The 13893-nt window shown below is 42.9% G+C and overlaps 1 protein-coding gene across 4 annotated transcripts in view; it reads right to left on the minus strand.

Annotated features, from left to right (window-relative positions):
* Positions 1–846: 846 nt before the first annotated feature.
* The window catches only part of MAPK6 (mitogen-activated protein kinase 6), a 27854-nt gene continuing 14807 nt past the window's right edge, over positions 847–13893 (minus strand). For 3 of the 4 annotated variants that reach the window (XM_042875945.1, XM_042875942.1, XM_042875943.1), the window contains 5 exons: positions 8198–9408; positions 7283–7427; positions 4768–4932; positions 3845–4046; positions 847–3240 (listed from right to left, as the gene is read on the minus strand). In XM_042875945.1, coding sequence (XP_042731879.1) covers positions 2142–3240; positions 3845–4046; positions 4768–4932; positions 7283–7427; positions 8198–8752 — 2166 coding nt within the window. In that variant the 5' untranslated portion in view covers positions 8753–9408 and the 3' untranslated portion in view covers positions 847–2141. Of the gene's footprint in view, positions 3241–3844; positions 4047–4767; positions 4933–7282; positions 7428–8197; positions 9409–13402; positions 13515–13893 lie in introns of those variants that run through there. The other variant, XM_042875944.1, reaches the window with a different exon arrangement.

The raw sequence follows: 13893 nt of genomic DNA on the forward strand, positions 1-13893 counted from the left end.
GGTGTGGGGGCCATAGTGGTGAGGCCAATCTCCTTTCAGTGGTACACGGAGACAGGACAAGGGGAAACGGACATAAGCTACAGCATAGGAATGTGCGCAAGAACTTCTTTACAGTGAGGTGACGGAGCACTGGAACAGGCTGCCCAGGGAGGTGGTGGAGTCTCCTTCTCTGGAGATGTTCAAGACCTGCCTGGATGCCTACCTGTGCAACCTGCTGTAGGGAACCTGCTTTGGGAGGGGGGTTGGTCTCAATGATCTCTGAAGGTCCCTTCCAACCCCTACGATTCTGTGATTCAACAGGTACACAGCTATCAGCATAACCAGTTGTTTACACACTCAGGGTGTAATCACAGATGTACCCCTGCACAACATCCCTTACACTCAGGCTGTACACAGTTGTAGAAGCACACAGAATCATGGAATGGCCTGCTTGAAAAGAACCACAACGATCATTCAGTTTCAACCCGCCTGCTGTGTGCAGGGTCACAAACCAGCACACCAAGCTGCCCAGAGCCACATCCAGTCTGGCCTTGAATGCCTCCAGGGATGGGGCATCCACAGCCTTCTTGGGAACCTGTTCTGGGGCATCACCACCCTCTGAGTGATTTCTCCTGATATCTAACCTAAACCTCCCCTGTCTCACTTTAAAACCACTTCTCCTTGTCCTGTCCCTCTACCATATCCCTTGTCCTGTCCCATCTCTGGAGCCTGCCCTCCACAAGACTACTCTCCCTGAGCTCCTTGCAGCACAGCACCCAGCAGCACGCCTGCCCTCATAGCACAACCAGTGGCTTTTATAGCCACAGCTGTTTATTTCTCTTTGTATAAAGCACCAGGAAACAACAGTCATTTTTTGCTGGCCATGTTTTTATTTGTCTTTCATTTTAAACAGGGGAGCCAATGATACATCCAGTATTTAATTAAAAAAAAAAAATAAATCAGAAGGGAAAACAAATTTTCAGAAGACCGAGATGCTACATGCTATATTTAACCTAATTTTAATTCATGCTTGCTTTGGGGGGAAGGGAAGGGGGCAGGAATCATTCAGTAAAAACATACAGTAAAAACAAAATGTCTCACCATATAGAACTTTAACCTACAGTAATGTTGTACCTTAATTATTTCCATGCACACAACTAACATTACAAAATTTTTTAGAAATGAACACAATTAAGACTTCTAGGAGCATTTTATAATAAAGCGATTCCTAATTTCTTTTGTAGAGATCAAGCACCTCCAATTACAAATTCCTATACACAGTGAGTGCTTTACTTGAAATGAAAACTAGAAAAAAAATGTATTGGATAGCCTCAGAATAAGCCGATGTTAATATATATCCAGCTATGTAGGCAATAAAACCATAGTGCTAAACAAAAACTTTTATCTGAAACGTAACTCAAAAATTGACTTTCTATAATTACAGAAATATACTTATTTGCTAAAATAAATAAAAGTGCTGCATATTAACACTTCACTATAAAGAATGCATACCAGAACATTTATAAATATTGAATGGGTTTCAGTAAGAATAGCTACTACAATAATGCTGGCTAAATAGAAGTGCATAATGAGAAGCACTATGGGTGGTTAATGTTTTGCCACATACTGCTGTTACCTTGAGGTAGATAACACATGCGTACCAAATTCTGCATTCGTTTCAGTTGCTGCTGGTATCATGTGTCTAAGAAATGTGTACAGTATGAAAGACTCTGAACGACGCATGGATGAAAAAAACCTTTTGGGAAAAATAGATATTCTCATGCAGTTATGTACAGTCTCACTGTGTAAATTTCAAGGCAAGTTTCTTTTTTCTGCAAAACATGGACACTGTTTTACTGAGAGAATGGTTTTGTTTTGTTTTTTTTTTTTAACTTGGTTTAGTGCATTTTTTGTTACCTCCTGCATTTTGCATTATTTTGCTCTATTCTTTAATTTTGTGTGCAAACAACATGCCAGTTTAAAAACAAAACTAACTTATGTATAGAAAGTAATTCTGGATTGTAAAAACAATGGTAAACAGAAAGCTAATGAAATCCATACCAAAATTACACCGTCTGATTCAAGTAAAAAAATTACTTACACTAGTAATAAAAAAAGACAAACACAGCTCATGAATATAAAAGAAATGTCTGCTGAGTGTTTTAATTTAGATGTTTCAGAATGCTGCTGTACGTTTTGTGGGGAATCTGGGGAGATGATTTCATAGCAGAAGGCGTTAGCGTGGCCTGTATGGATTTCAGTGGCGAACCAACAGGGCTATGAAACTGAGGAATACCTATAGCCTCAAGCTGCTTGTTAAAGAGGAGTTCTCCACTGTTACTGAGAAAGCCCTCTCCTCTCTCCTTCTCCCCCAGCTTCCCCTCTTCTACTGGCTCAGGTTCTAGCATTTCAGCATCTTCTTTCTTACTAAAAAATTTGTCCAAATAACTGGTGTAAGTATTTTCTTTTTCAGCTTGTTCATCTTTCCTCACCTCACAACAGAACTGGTCTATGAGGAAGCACTCCTCCCCGTTACTCACAAACTGGCTGTCCCAAGAAGTTTGGTACAGAGCTCCTAACTGTGCCAAGTTAGCCATTCCCTTCTCCTGCTTCTCTCTGCTTACCGACTTCGATATTAATCCTTTCGACTCCATCTGAGACACCGAGCTATTCAAGTCATTTAATTTATCAACATCAGTAGGCTCGTGTTGTAAACTAAGCTGAATGGTTTCTGCTATAAACGAATCAAAGTCAAATCCTTGATTCTTCTCCCTTTCTTTTTCAACAAGTTGCTGTGATGCTTCCTCAAGCGCTATCTGGGCTTTCACCAATCCATTCTTTTCACATTTAGACTTGCCTTTCTTATCAGACTTTTCTTTGCTCTGTTCCTTCCAGTTTGACAGATCTATAATAAGCTTGGGCTCATAGTAATGGTTAACTTCACTGTCTCGCCAAACTAAATTATCTAGGTATGAAGATGACCTCATTTTGTAATTACAAGTGTGACTACATTCCAGATCACAGTATTTGTTTTCATGGTGATCTGAATACTGCCAGCAAGGCTCAGTAGAGAAGTGGGTGTCAAAAGCAGGATCCTCCAGATACTTTTCACGATCTCCATCCAAATATTTGCGAGGATCTACTTGCACTTCTTCCTCATCAGTAACATCAGAAAGAGCCCTTGGATCACGCTGAACTTCATCAGCTTCATAGTTATTATGAATAGGCCAGTCATGGTCTGAAAACTGACTTTCATGGTATCTGCAAAACAATTTCCTAAGCGTTAGCAGCTAAGAACAGTCTTCTAGCTCCCAAGACAGAGACAGTTACATTTAGCAATTCCCTCACAGAATAGCGACAATTCAACATAGATGACAGAAGTTTTTCATTAATCAAATCAGGTACCTCTTCCAGGTTGTTTGTTGTTTTGCTTTTTTTTTTTTTAATTTAATCTGGCATAAAGCAATCCTCATATGCACATCTGAAAGATTCAAATCCAGAATTATGTACAACAGCTCACTCCATCTACAGAGCTCTCTGTAAAGTTTAGCACACTTCAAATACCGCTACTGTCATTCTCTTTATTGCTGTAGGCATCGAGCATTGGACAAGAGCAATCTACACAAAAACATGGAGGGGAGGGAAAAGAAACTAAACAGTAATGGAAAGAGTAAACTTTAGATTTTAGATCCCCAAACATATCTCAGGAATATATAAGCATACCCACGTCAGCCTTATGAGTCATAAGCCCAGTGATTCTTTCTTAAGAAACAAGTAGAAAAGGAAACAATGCCCAGGAAGCAACATGACTTCAAACAGGAAACAATTCAGTCATGCTACACGCCACAGTAAGCAACAAATTTACCTTTCCCAATTATAAATATGGCTGTGACTTTCATCCATCAGCAGAATATCATCAACCTCATCTTCAATGTGAAAAGGATGACTTGAAATAGGCTCATCCGTTGGAAAGGAATAAATGCTCATGTAAGGATGGGACAAAGCTTCTTCTGCTGTCAATCGATCCATGGGACTAAATGTCAAAATTTGCTCCAGAAAGTCCAGTGCTGCAGAGTAGAAGGTATTTAAAAGGAGAAAAATGACATTTCAGACATCTAGAATTGAAGATCACAGCATAATGCTCAGCTCTGGAGGTGCGCATCTGCTTAGAAAGTGTAGCTCCCCAGCTGTGAGGTATCTATTTACTAGCACTTTACTGCCAAAAAAAAACCCCAAACCACCATTTGGCAACCATAGTAAACAGAAGAGGTCAAACCTAGGAGCTACAATAAATTAGCCTAAAACAGGAAAAAAGAAATACTACAAGACAGAATGCTTCAAATGGAATCAGTACCCACCAACTGTCATGAAACACTGCTGTCAGTGTTTCTAAGATTCAACACAGATTGTTTTGGGGACTTAAAAAAAAAAAAAAAAAACCAACAAACAAACCAACATTCGCAAGAGTTGTTTTAAACTGACTCAATCCCAACATTCCTTTATATTTAGAATGCTACTGTCTCAAAATAGAGCAGCTTTGTCAGTCTCCCAGCATTAGCAGGTCCAGCACAGATGCATAATTCTACTCCCAACATGACCAAGTTGCTACCATGTAATCAAGCTGTGGTGGGGTTCTTATTTTATTACAATAGACGACACTTCTTCAGAGAACACAGATTCTTCCAACTGAAACTTCCACAGAACACTTACAGACGTGCACTGCTATGTTGATCACCACTGTTCCATGATTTTTTTAATGACAAGAAATATTTCTTTGGAATTGCTTACCTTCAGGACTGATACCTGGAAGCAACTGAGTTAAAGGTTTGTGTGGCTCAGTCATATCATTTCTAATGTAAACTGGAATTACATTGAGAAGCTCCTGACGGTCCTCCTCATGTACGACAGGAATTGATTCTAGAATCAACTGCATCTGTTCAAGTTCATGTGCACCTAAAGACCAAGAGAAGACACATGCTGTCACTTCTACTTCAAGCACTTCCATCTCTGAATACAAGGTTATTGCATGCCAGTGCTTCCCTCCTTTCCCAAGGAGCTCAGGGCCATCAGAGATACTGACACGTCACAATAAATACAGAAACAGGCTGCATCATCTCAACATCTCCATGCTATCGGTTCACTTCAGCAGTCTGCACGGCAGCCTGCACTGGACACCCTGCCATACATTTACCAGGTTGAGCAAAGAAATGCTAAAGCCAAATCACTGAAGAGAAAGCAACTGAGCCCTACATTCCCAGCTGAGTCAGGACTGCTTCACATCAGCATACTACAGATCCCTAATACAGTCTATCAGACTGCCCATAGTTTGCTGCAAATAGAATTCTGCTCTACTATTACTCCATATCCAATCCATGCTAAGATTAATCAGCTTTATTCATTCCACTCTAGGTGAAATTAACATTCTAAAAGATTTATTAAGAAAAAAAATAAAAACCAATGTTATTTGAAACAGCTATTGGACTCCTCTGCCACTGCATCTCCCCCTCTCCCCAGGTGTTCTGGGATTTCAAAGCCCATTCTTCTTCCTGTTCCCTTTAGCCTTCCAGAAAGCAAGATGCCGAGGGGATGATTCAGACGCAGGGAGGAAGTTACAGGCTGACCAAAACAAGCCCTCCAAACAACTCTGCAAAATAACTTGATTCAGAGTCTCAGGACAGGTTAAATGAAATATTTCCAAACATGTTCACTTTCCAAATGCACAACTTTAACAAGTCCACTGTTCTTCAAATCAGAAAACAAAGGCAGTGCTAAATTAATCAGAAGGGCACAGCTGCATCTAAATAACTTTTTTTTTAATGTGTCTATGCAATGCAACGGGGGTACATAAGTGAGTCTGGAAATGTAAGATTTTGGTTATTAAGACCAAGTTAAAAAAAAAACCTAAATCACTGTAACTTTGGCAAGTATTAATGCAATTCAAGGGAAAAAAAAAAAACAAAACAAACAACCAAAATGCTACTGGTGTCATCACACAGCAACTGCAATCCATCTATGCCAGTGCCAAAATCCAGACTTTCTCCCATGTTTCTCTATTTTTCAGTAGGAGTGCTTGGGGCAAAGCAATCCAATACATCTCTTATCAGTTGAGCATTTATTACACTGGGAACATTTCTCCAGTAATTATTAGCTCAGTTAGCAACTCAGTGCAATCTAAGAAAATCCTCTCTGCATATTATTCACTGACTTCTGTAACATTATGATTTCAGGGCAACAGTATTCCTTTAATAGTACTTAATGAGAAAATGCTTCCACTTTCTTTATTTTGGTGTATAAAGGTAAGAATTACTGCAGAGGTTTTAGTCCACATGCACCTAGGAGGAATGCGACTTTCGAATCACGAGCTCAAATCTTTGAGGGTTTTATCTACACAGCCCCAGTAAGCTGGGCCAACAGGAGCCAACTGCAACACAACAGCTGCTGCTGAAGGCCCAAAAGCCACACAGAAACCAGCATTTCAGGGGACTGCTCTAGACTCCTCTGCTCCATGGACTGGATGCCCATCAGTAGGGGGAGCACACCAAGTCATCTCAACAGTGCAAAAAGCAGTTCAGGTTTATCTGAGTCCAGTTTGTGCACTGAGCTAAAAATCAACACTGCGGTCAGGAAGGCTACCCAGAGATTGGCCTCAGGAAAGCACTCCTCATCCTAACTACAGCACCCCACGAGGCTGGAGTGCTGCTTCCTATTCTACCAGAAACATCAGCAGGTTACATGTCTCCTTGGGATGCTACACAGCATTTCAAAATCCTCGAGTCCTGCTGATACCACTGAAACACAAGAACATCTGAAGATTATCAAAGCTGGCAACTTCCTCAGGTCAAAATTGTGTACAGTGAAACAGAAAAAAAGAGGAGGAAGGGGAAACAGTCTACTCTTCCACCATCTAAAATATAAAGAAGCAAGATGCAATTAGATTGACTGAATTAAGAAATACTTATGAATGCAATACTTGGACCTCTCATAACCTTTAACACCCCTGGAAACATCAATTCACAGAACACATATTTAGAACACTTCTTACACAGCCAGTAAACAGAGCTCAACCAAATCACAGGAAGATTAACCACGCGTGTGCTCACTAAGTTAAATTCTGCTATTTATTGAAACACACAACTAAGACACACAAACACATCCATTTATAGCACAACTGTATGATAATACAGCATTATCCTGACAATCGGAGAGAACTGATACTAACCAGGAAAACAAACCCTTCCTTAGGAATACCATCAGGCAACACCATTGCTTTTAGAAACACAGACAATATTTTTCTTCTACTCACCTGCAAAGAGGGTTTTCCCAGTCAGCATTTCAGCAAAGATGCAACCTGCAGCCCACATGTCAATGGCTTTAGTGTAGTTGTTAGGAGAAAGTAAAAGCCGGGGTGATCTGTACCATTTAGTAACCAATCCTTCAGAAAGATGGCCCTAACAAATACATGAAAACAGACAAACAAAATGCTTACTTACATTTTTTTGAGAAGTGTGTTTTTAATTACTTTTTTTCCCTTATGTTTTAATGCAACACTTGAAGACTGTGGTCTTGTGGTCTTAGGAGTAGTTCTAAGTCGTGCACTACCTTTCAAAACGGAACAGCACTGTCTTTATGAATAAACAGTAACAACAGACAAGCGTGATTCTACTTATTAGTCAGACACTACAATAAAACTTCATAATTCCCATGTGCCAAATAAATGCAGACAAAATAATTAGCTCTCTGAGGAGACATCACCTGTACCAGGAACGCAGCATCTCTGAATAAATCCCAGGAAATGGCCACACTCATACACTATGCATGTACCATTCATAGCCTTATCTAAGGCTTACTCACTTATGCCTCTACACGATGCTCTTGAAAAATCCCAAGTTCGGTATTCACAGTTAAAAATAACCTGCTTTTTCTGAACACATCTAATTATGCTTTATTTTATGCTACAGTAATTGTTAATTGCCCCTATTTGAGATAAAAGACGTCACCTAGAGACCTGTTTCATTTGATTTGCAAGTATTTCATTTCTACCGTGTGTACGACCCCTAATCTGATATCCCACTGCTAAGAAGCTTTCTGCAGACTGCATTTTACTCTAAGCACCTTGACAAGAACCAGCAATTTTATTTAATTCTGCAAGAAGGAAGATACTATTTTAAGGAGGCACGGTTGTCAGCATATCACTTCAGTATTTCCACTCTTCACACACCTTGTGGGAATAATGAGGATCCATGATTCGTGCAAGACCGAAGTCCCCAATCTTCAGCACCAAGTCTTCGGTATTAATGAAAAGGTTAGCTGGTTTGAGATCTCTATGCAGAACATTTGCAGAGTGGATGTACTTGAGCCCACGTAGCAGCTGGTACATGAAAAGTCTGGCATGATCTTCCAGTAAAGGGCCTTGCTCTAGCAGATTAGCCAGATCCGTCTCCATGTATTCCTGGACAATGTAAACACAGTTCAGCTCTGTCAGGGAGCCCACATCATCTGTTAGCTGGCTTCCACTAGGACCAAGAATTTCAAATACTTTGACAATGTTATCGTGGTCAAGTCTTCTAATGATTTTGATCTCACGTAGAGCATGTTTAACACTCTGGGGATCCGTAAGGACAATTTTCTTGACAGCCACTCTCTTGTCACAGTCATTGTCGACAGCAGAAAAAACTAAGCCATTTCCACCACAGCCCAGTGGTTTTAAGTCCATATACCGAGAGCCCAGATCAAAACCATGAATGTTCATGAGACTTTCAAATTTTTCTGCCATTTTTAAATTCTTTACGTTTTCTTTTTCCTCAAACTACTAAGCTTCTGTAAACACGCGGAGACACTTCCACTGGTATCTGAAGGAAAGGTCTTACGGAAAGGGAGAAGAAACACTTGGCTTCGACTGCAAGATGGTTTGTTGACACTCTCATTTCATTATGAGCCAGCCAGGCCTGTTGTGTCCCCTTGAATTTAGAGCCTGTCAGCTCTAGAACTCAAACCGAGCATAAGATAGAAAGATTGCAGCATTCATAGTTCAAGAAAGGTGCAGCATTTCTGCAGACATTAAAGAAAATACTCACAAGAAACTCAAACGGAATGAAATGACATACTATGCACTCAGCTCTACTGTGCTAAACTGGTTAACATTTAACAAAAATGTGAATAAATATGCACATAATAGGCTTCTATTAACATCCTCCTCCTCACAGTGCAGATACATTCAGTGTTGGACTGGTCCTGAGCAGCGTCATTCTATGGTGCTGGTAAGCACTATTTTTTTCTTCTTCCTCCTTTTTCCTCTCCTTTGTTTACAGTCTGGTTAAACAGGAAACTGGCAGCTCTTGATTTACAAAAGATGCTTTCTGTTAATGATCAGGTGGCTCCAGCTCACCACAATCACAATCAAAGCTACCATCCATCTTACTCTGTGGCAACCTGAAAAGAAGACAAAAGGAGATCAGTATTCCAGCATGTACAGAAGTCCTCTTCCTCTCCCAGCTCCTAAAGTTGTCACTGATATACAGCTTAGTGTTCACTCACAAAACGCCAGGTCACCACAGAAGCTGAACTACAAGTGACATATTCTTTTCATACTGCTTGCAGAAAGAAATCGACAATAACCACCAGAGCATCACTTCTAAACACGCGTTGTGAAAGTCTTATATATGTAACCTAGTGAGAATGTAAGGCACATAAACGAAAAATCTTCCAGAGTTTAAGCAGCACCATACTGGACCTGGAATTCTCCACGACAGCCGTTAGACACAAGTCAGTAACAATAACATCCTGTACCTCAGCCACCAAGTTTGGAAGTCATTCTTTCCACTCTATTTTTACTCAAAGCCAGAACTGGGCATTTAACTATTCTGCCATCAGACATAACTGAGTACTGTTCACAAAAAGGGTAAAGGATAAACTCCCAAGACTGACTGAGTTCCAGAATACATCACACGCATCCATTGCCTTAAATCCTTGTGACTTTGCACGAAGCTTACTCAGAGCCCTGTTTTACCTCTCCAGATTGATTGTTGCAAGAATCACAAGGACACCTCTCCTAGATATTACATAAATAACAGTTTACCAGCTACCTCCACATTTAGTCATGCTAGATTATAGAAAGAAATAAATCACAAGGACAGCATTTCACATAACAACCAATGCAGTCTCCGTTTCCTCTAACATACAGGCACTTTCAGACATCATTAATTTTTCTAATAGCCCAATAAATGCAATTACTAGTTATGAAAACAAAAGTAGCAATTTTCTCGGTAGGTTTCCTTGTCTGCAGCAGCAGAACGCTGTCAGGAAAACCGCATTATATTTCTGCAGAATATCCTCACTGTTTCTTCCAAAAGCTCAGAGGCACCACATGCAGAAGAGTCAGAAGGCACACCCTGCACAGCAAGGCAAGCTTTGGCCAATTCCACTTGGATATTCTTCCCCAGGGACCAGAGTGACAGCAAGCTGCAGGATGTCCTAGCTTCAGTCTAAACATAGTTAATCACTGAACGCATGTGAGCTCTTCAGCCAGCTCTCTGTGCAAACAAAGGTTTTCCAAACTGTCCTAGTATTCAGAATTAGCAGTTTTAAGGGAGAGCATTCCTACAGTTAACATTTCAGTGAAACAACCAGGAATAAGCAGAACAAGTTTCCACACTCCTGGCAGCACAGCAGCTGACAAATTATTAATGTACTCTAAACAACAGCCTCTTAATTCGCTAATCAGAATTGCATGCAGAAATAATACAAAAGGCAGACTGGTGAACAGAAACAAGAGTGCAGCAAAGCCCCAGGGACCACCACTCACTCGAGCAGCACAGGGCTGTCCTGTAACAATATAAGCAGATATCCTATATATGCAGGACACCAAGGCCCCCTTGCACCCAGGTGCGGACACCCAGGACAGCCCACAGCAAGGAGGAAGGAAAGGAAACACGTCACCCTCTGCTGGTTTTGTTGTTTAAATTGAGAGTGCCAAGTATAGCACTCCTATACCAAAAGCATTAACTTTTGCTTTGCTGCCCAGCCTCTTGGTTTTTATCTTTTTAAATAAAAGCCTAAAAATATTTTCTCCATCACATGCACCAGTTTCAGGCTCACTCATGTTGAGCTGCTGCCTGCTGATAAACTGGTTCACCATAATCATTTTCCCTTCCAATCCTCATATCCCACAAACCGTCACAGAAATCCCTTGTTGGAGCTCCCACACGTCACATCTCATGTTTACCCAGGTCCAAACCTCTGCTTCAACACCCTCGGCTCCGTTGTGTTTTATACCTGTAGGGCCATTTCATACAGTTTTACTCTCCCTGCTAATCAAGCCTACTGTTTCACGTCACTGATGTCTTCAACATTCAGCAACACAAGGCTGGATTGCAGCAGTTGTGCAATGCATCTGGAACCTCCACTTCAGCTGGTTCCATTAAACACAGGAACTGATTCAAACAAGAACTGACCCACCAGCAGCAGGGAGTAGCACTGCAGGGCTCCTCACTAATCCAGCTGCTACCCCAAACACCATGAAAGCAGCAGCAGCAGAAGAGGATGACACTGCTGCCTTCCTTCAGGAGAGCAGAGCGATGTCCCACTTGGTCACGCAGCTGGGAGTCCTAATGCTTTCACTCTGAAACCCCCCCAAATGATGTGCTTTTCTACTACATAACCACTAATTAAGACATTTTCAGAAGGATTATAATCACTTCCAGAATCAGAGCAACTTAACAAAGGAATCAAGCATCTCTGATGACATCAGCAACCTGCTGCAGCCCTCAGTCTGACCCCCATCCTGCTACCAGTTCCCCGTGTCGCTCCAAGCAAGCAGCCTGTTCCCAAAGCCCTAGCCAGCACTCCAACCAGGAGAAAGTGCTGGGAATTGGACCCCAAAAAAGAGACAGTGTCTCATGGGGCAAGGATGAGGACAAGCAGAGACTGTCCAAGCAGAAACAGCCCGCTTTAAAGCAACTCAAATTAAGATTCAATAATTTGAGAATCATCTTTTATAGCAACTTAACTGACAACAGGTGTGCAGCAGGTTCACGCAGACCCATGCCTGAATGAAAAAACATGTTTCTGCACTACACCCACTACTTCAGCCCACCCCCTCTCACAAGCAGCACTACAGCCATGCTGTGCTCTGCCCTTCCTGCTGCCCCACACAGCCCCAGGGCTCTGCTTGGGGTTGAAAACACTGCTCGTGGTTCCCCATCCAGTTAATGGCAAACAGACACCTCACCAGCAGTTCTGCAACCAGATGTGGGTAGGAGGGACAGAAAATAAAAAGTTAACCCTAAACTTCCTTTCACTCAAACTAAAACACTAATTAAAGGATAATCAAGAATAAATCATGACTTTTTAAAAGCCAAAATAAGGCCAAAGTAATAACTTCTCTTCTTTCAGAGCTTTTTCAGAACTGATTTTAACTTCAGAAAAATTAGGGTTTGTTTTTCCAGACTCTCATACTTAAACAACACCAGCACACTTGATGCATTTTCAGTTTTGCTGTCAGCCATAACCAGCAGCCCTGCCTTGAAACAAACAGTAAATAAAGAAGCCAATCACCCCTTCCTCAGTCACGTAACAAATTTAAATCCAAGAGGTCTGTCACACAGGGCAGTGCATTACAGGGGTTAATCACCCTGATTGGTGCCGAACGGGCTGTTCACTTGGCACCGACGGCTCTGCTCAGATCACCTGTCACCTTTCCAAGAGCACCTTTTAAAAATTATTGTTACTACTTGTTTTTGACCCTTCCTCCCCAGCTCCATGAGCAATCCAGCCGTGCTCTACCAGCAGACTGCTCCTGCCCTCGCCCCGCACACGGCAGCCCCACGCACTGTGCAAGCGGCTGCCCAACTCCGTGCTCAACCTGTGCATGGGGCTCTCCTGCTGCTTCAGGAAACAGGATGTGCACTACCACAGGGCAAGTACAAGACGTTTACTTTTTCTGAAATCCAAACAGGACGGAAAGATACGAGTTAATTTAATCACGCAGACCGCATTACGATCAAATCATTACTCACAACAGAAAGCCCAGGAATGACTAACGGCACATTATACAACCTGCTAAGTGCTATCTTCTGACTACAAAAATACAGGGCAGCAGCGTTGTTTCGGAGCAGCCACGTTGCAGTCAGTAGGCAGTGAGTCATCGCCAGCTCAGAACCGCTGCTCGCTGCCTCCCACCGCTCCCAGAGCGCCGGAGATTGCTGCTAGGTCACAAAAGTCTCCTGGAGGAGATGGAGGAGTCACAGAGCCCAGTGAGCTACGTTGGGATAGCAGCGCAGCCCTCCTTCTGGGCACCTGGATGGAACCTGCCGCTACTCCTTACCGCTACCGAAGAAACCTTACGTATGTCCGGCAACAGTCTCAGCGCAGGGCTAGGCAAGATGCAGAGCTCCCAGTCCCAGCGCCGGCTGTGTAACACACTTACCGGCCCCTGCTACCAAGCCAGAACTTGCCTCAACTTTAAGCCACTGCTTTGTGGAACGCGCAGCTGGTTTATAAACACCGTGCGCTATCAGAGCGCTTTGATAGGCACGCACAGATACACGCCCGCTGACAACGGTGCTTACAGCAGCGCGCACCGGGCACATGAGGCAGACAATGACCGCCGCTTCCTCCGGGACACAATTACCTCAGCGTCCCGCCGGCCACACACACACCGAGTTCCCCGCAGAACGAGCTCTGGGCGCCGCCCGGGGCGAAGCGCCGCCGTGGGCTCCGCGCACAGGGGCCCGGCGGTACCACAGCGCCCGGGCGGTGCTGCCAAACTTCCGCCGACTTCACGAGGCCCGGCCCGCCCGCGGCCCCGCTCGGACGTCCGGCCGCCGCCCGCCAGGCGCATCCTTCCCCGCGGCCGAGCGCACGCCGCGCACCCCCAACGAACCGAGGAGAACTTCGCGCTCGGCCCGGCCCTACCTT

Source organism: Lagopus leucura, unplaced genomic scaffold, assembly GCF_019238085.1.
Source record: "Lagopus leucura isolate 7727_CA_CO unplaced genomic scaffold, USGS_WTPT01 Super-Scaffold_100015, whole genome shotgun sequence".
Taxonomy (NCBI): Eukaryota; Metazoa; Chordata; class Aves; order Galliformes; family Phasianidae; genus Lagopus; species Lagopus leucura.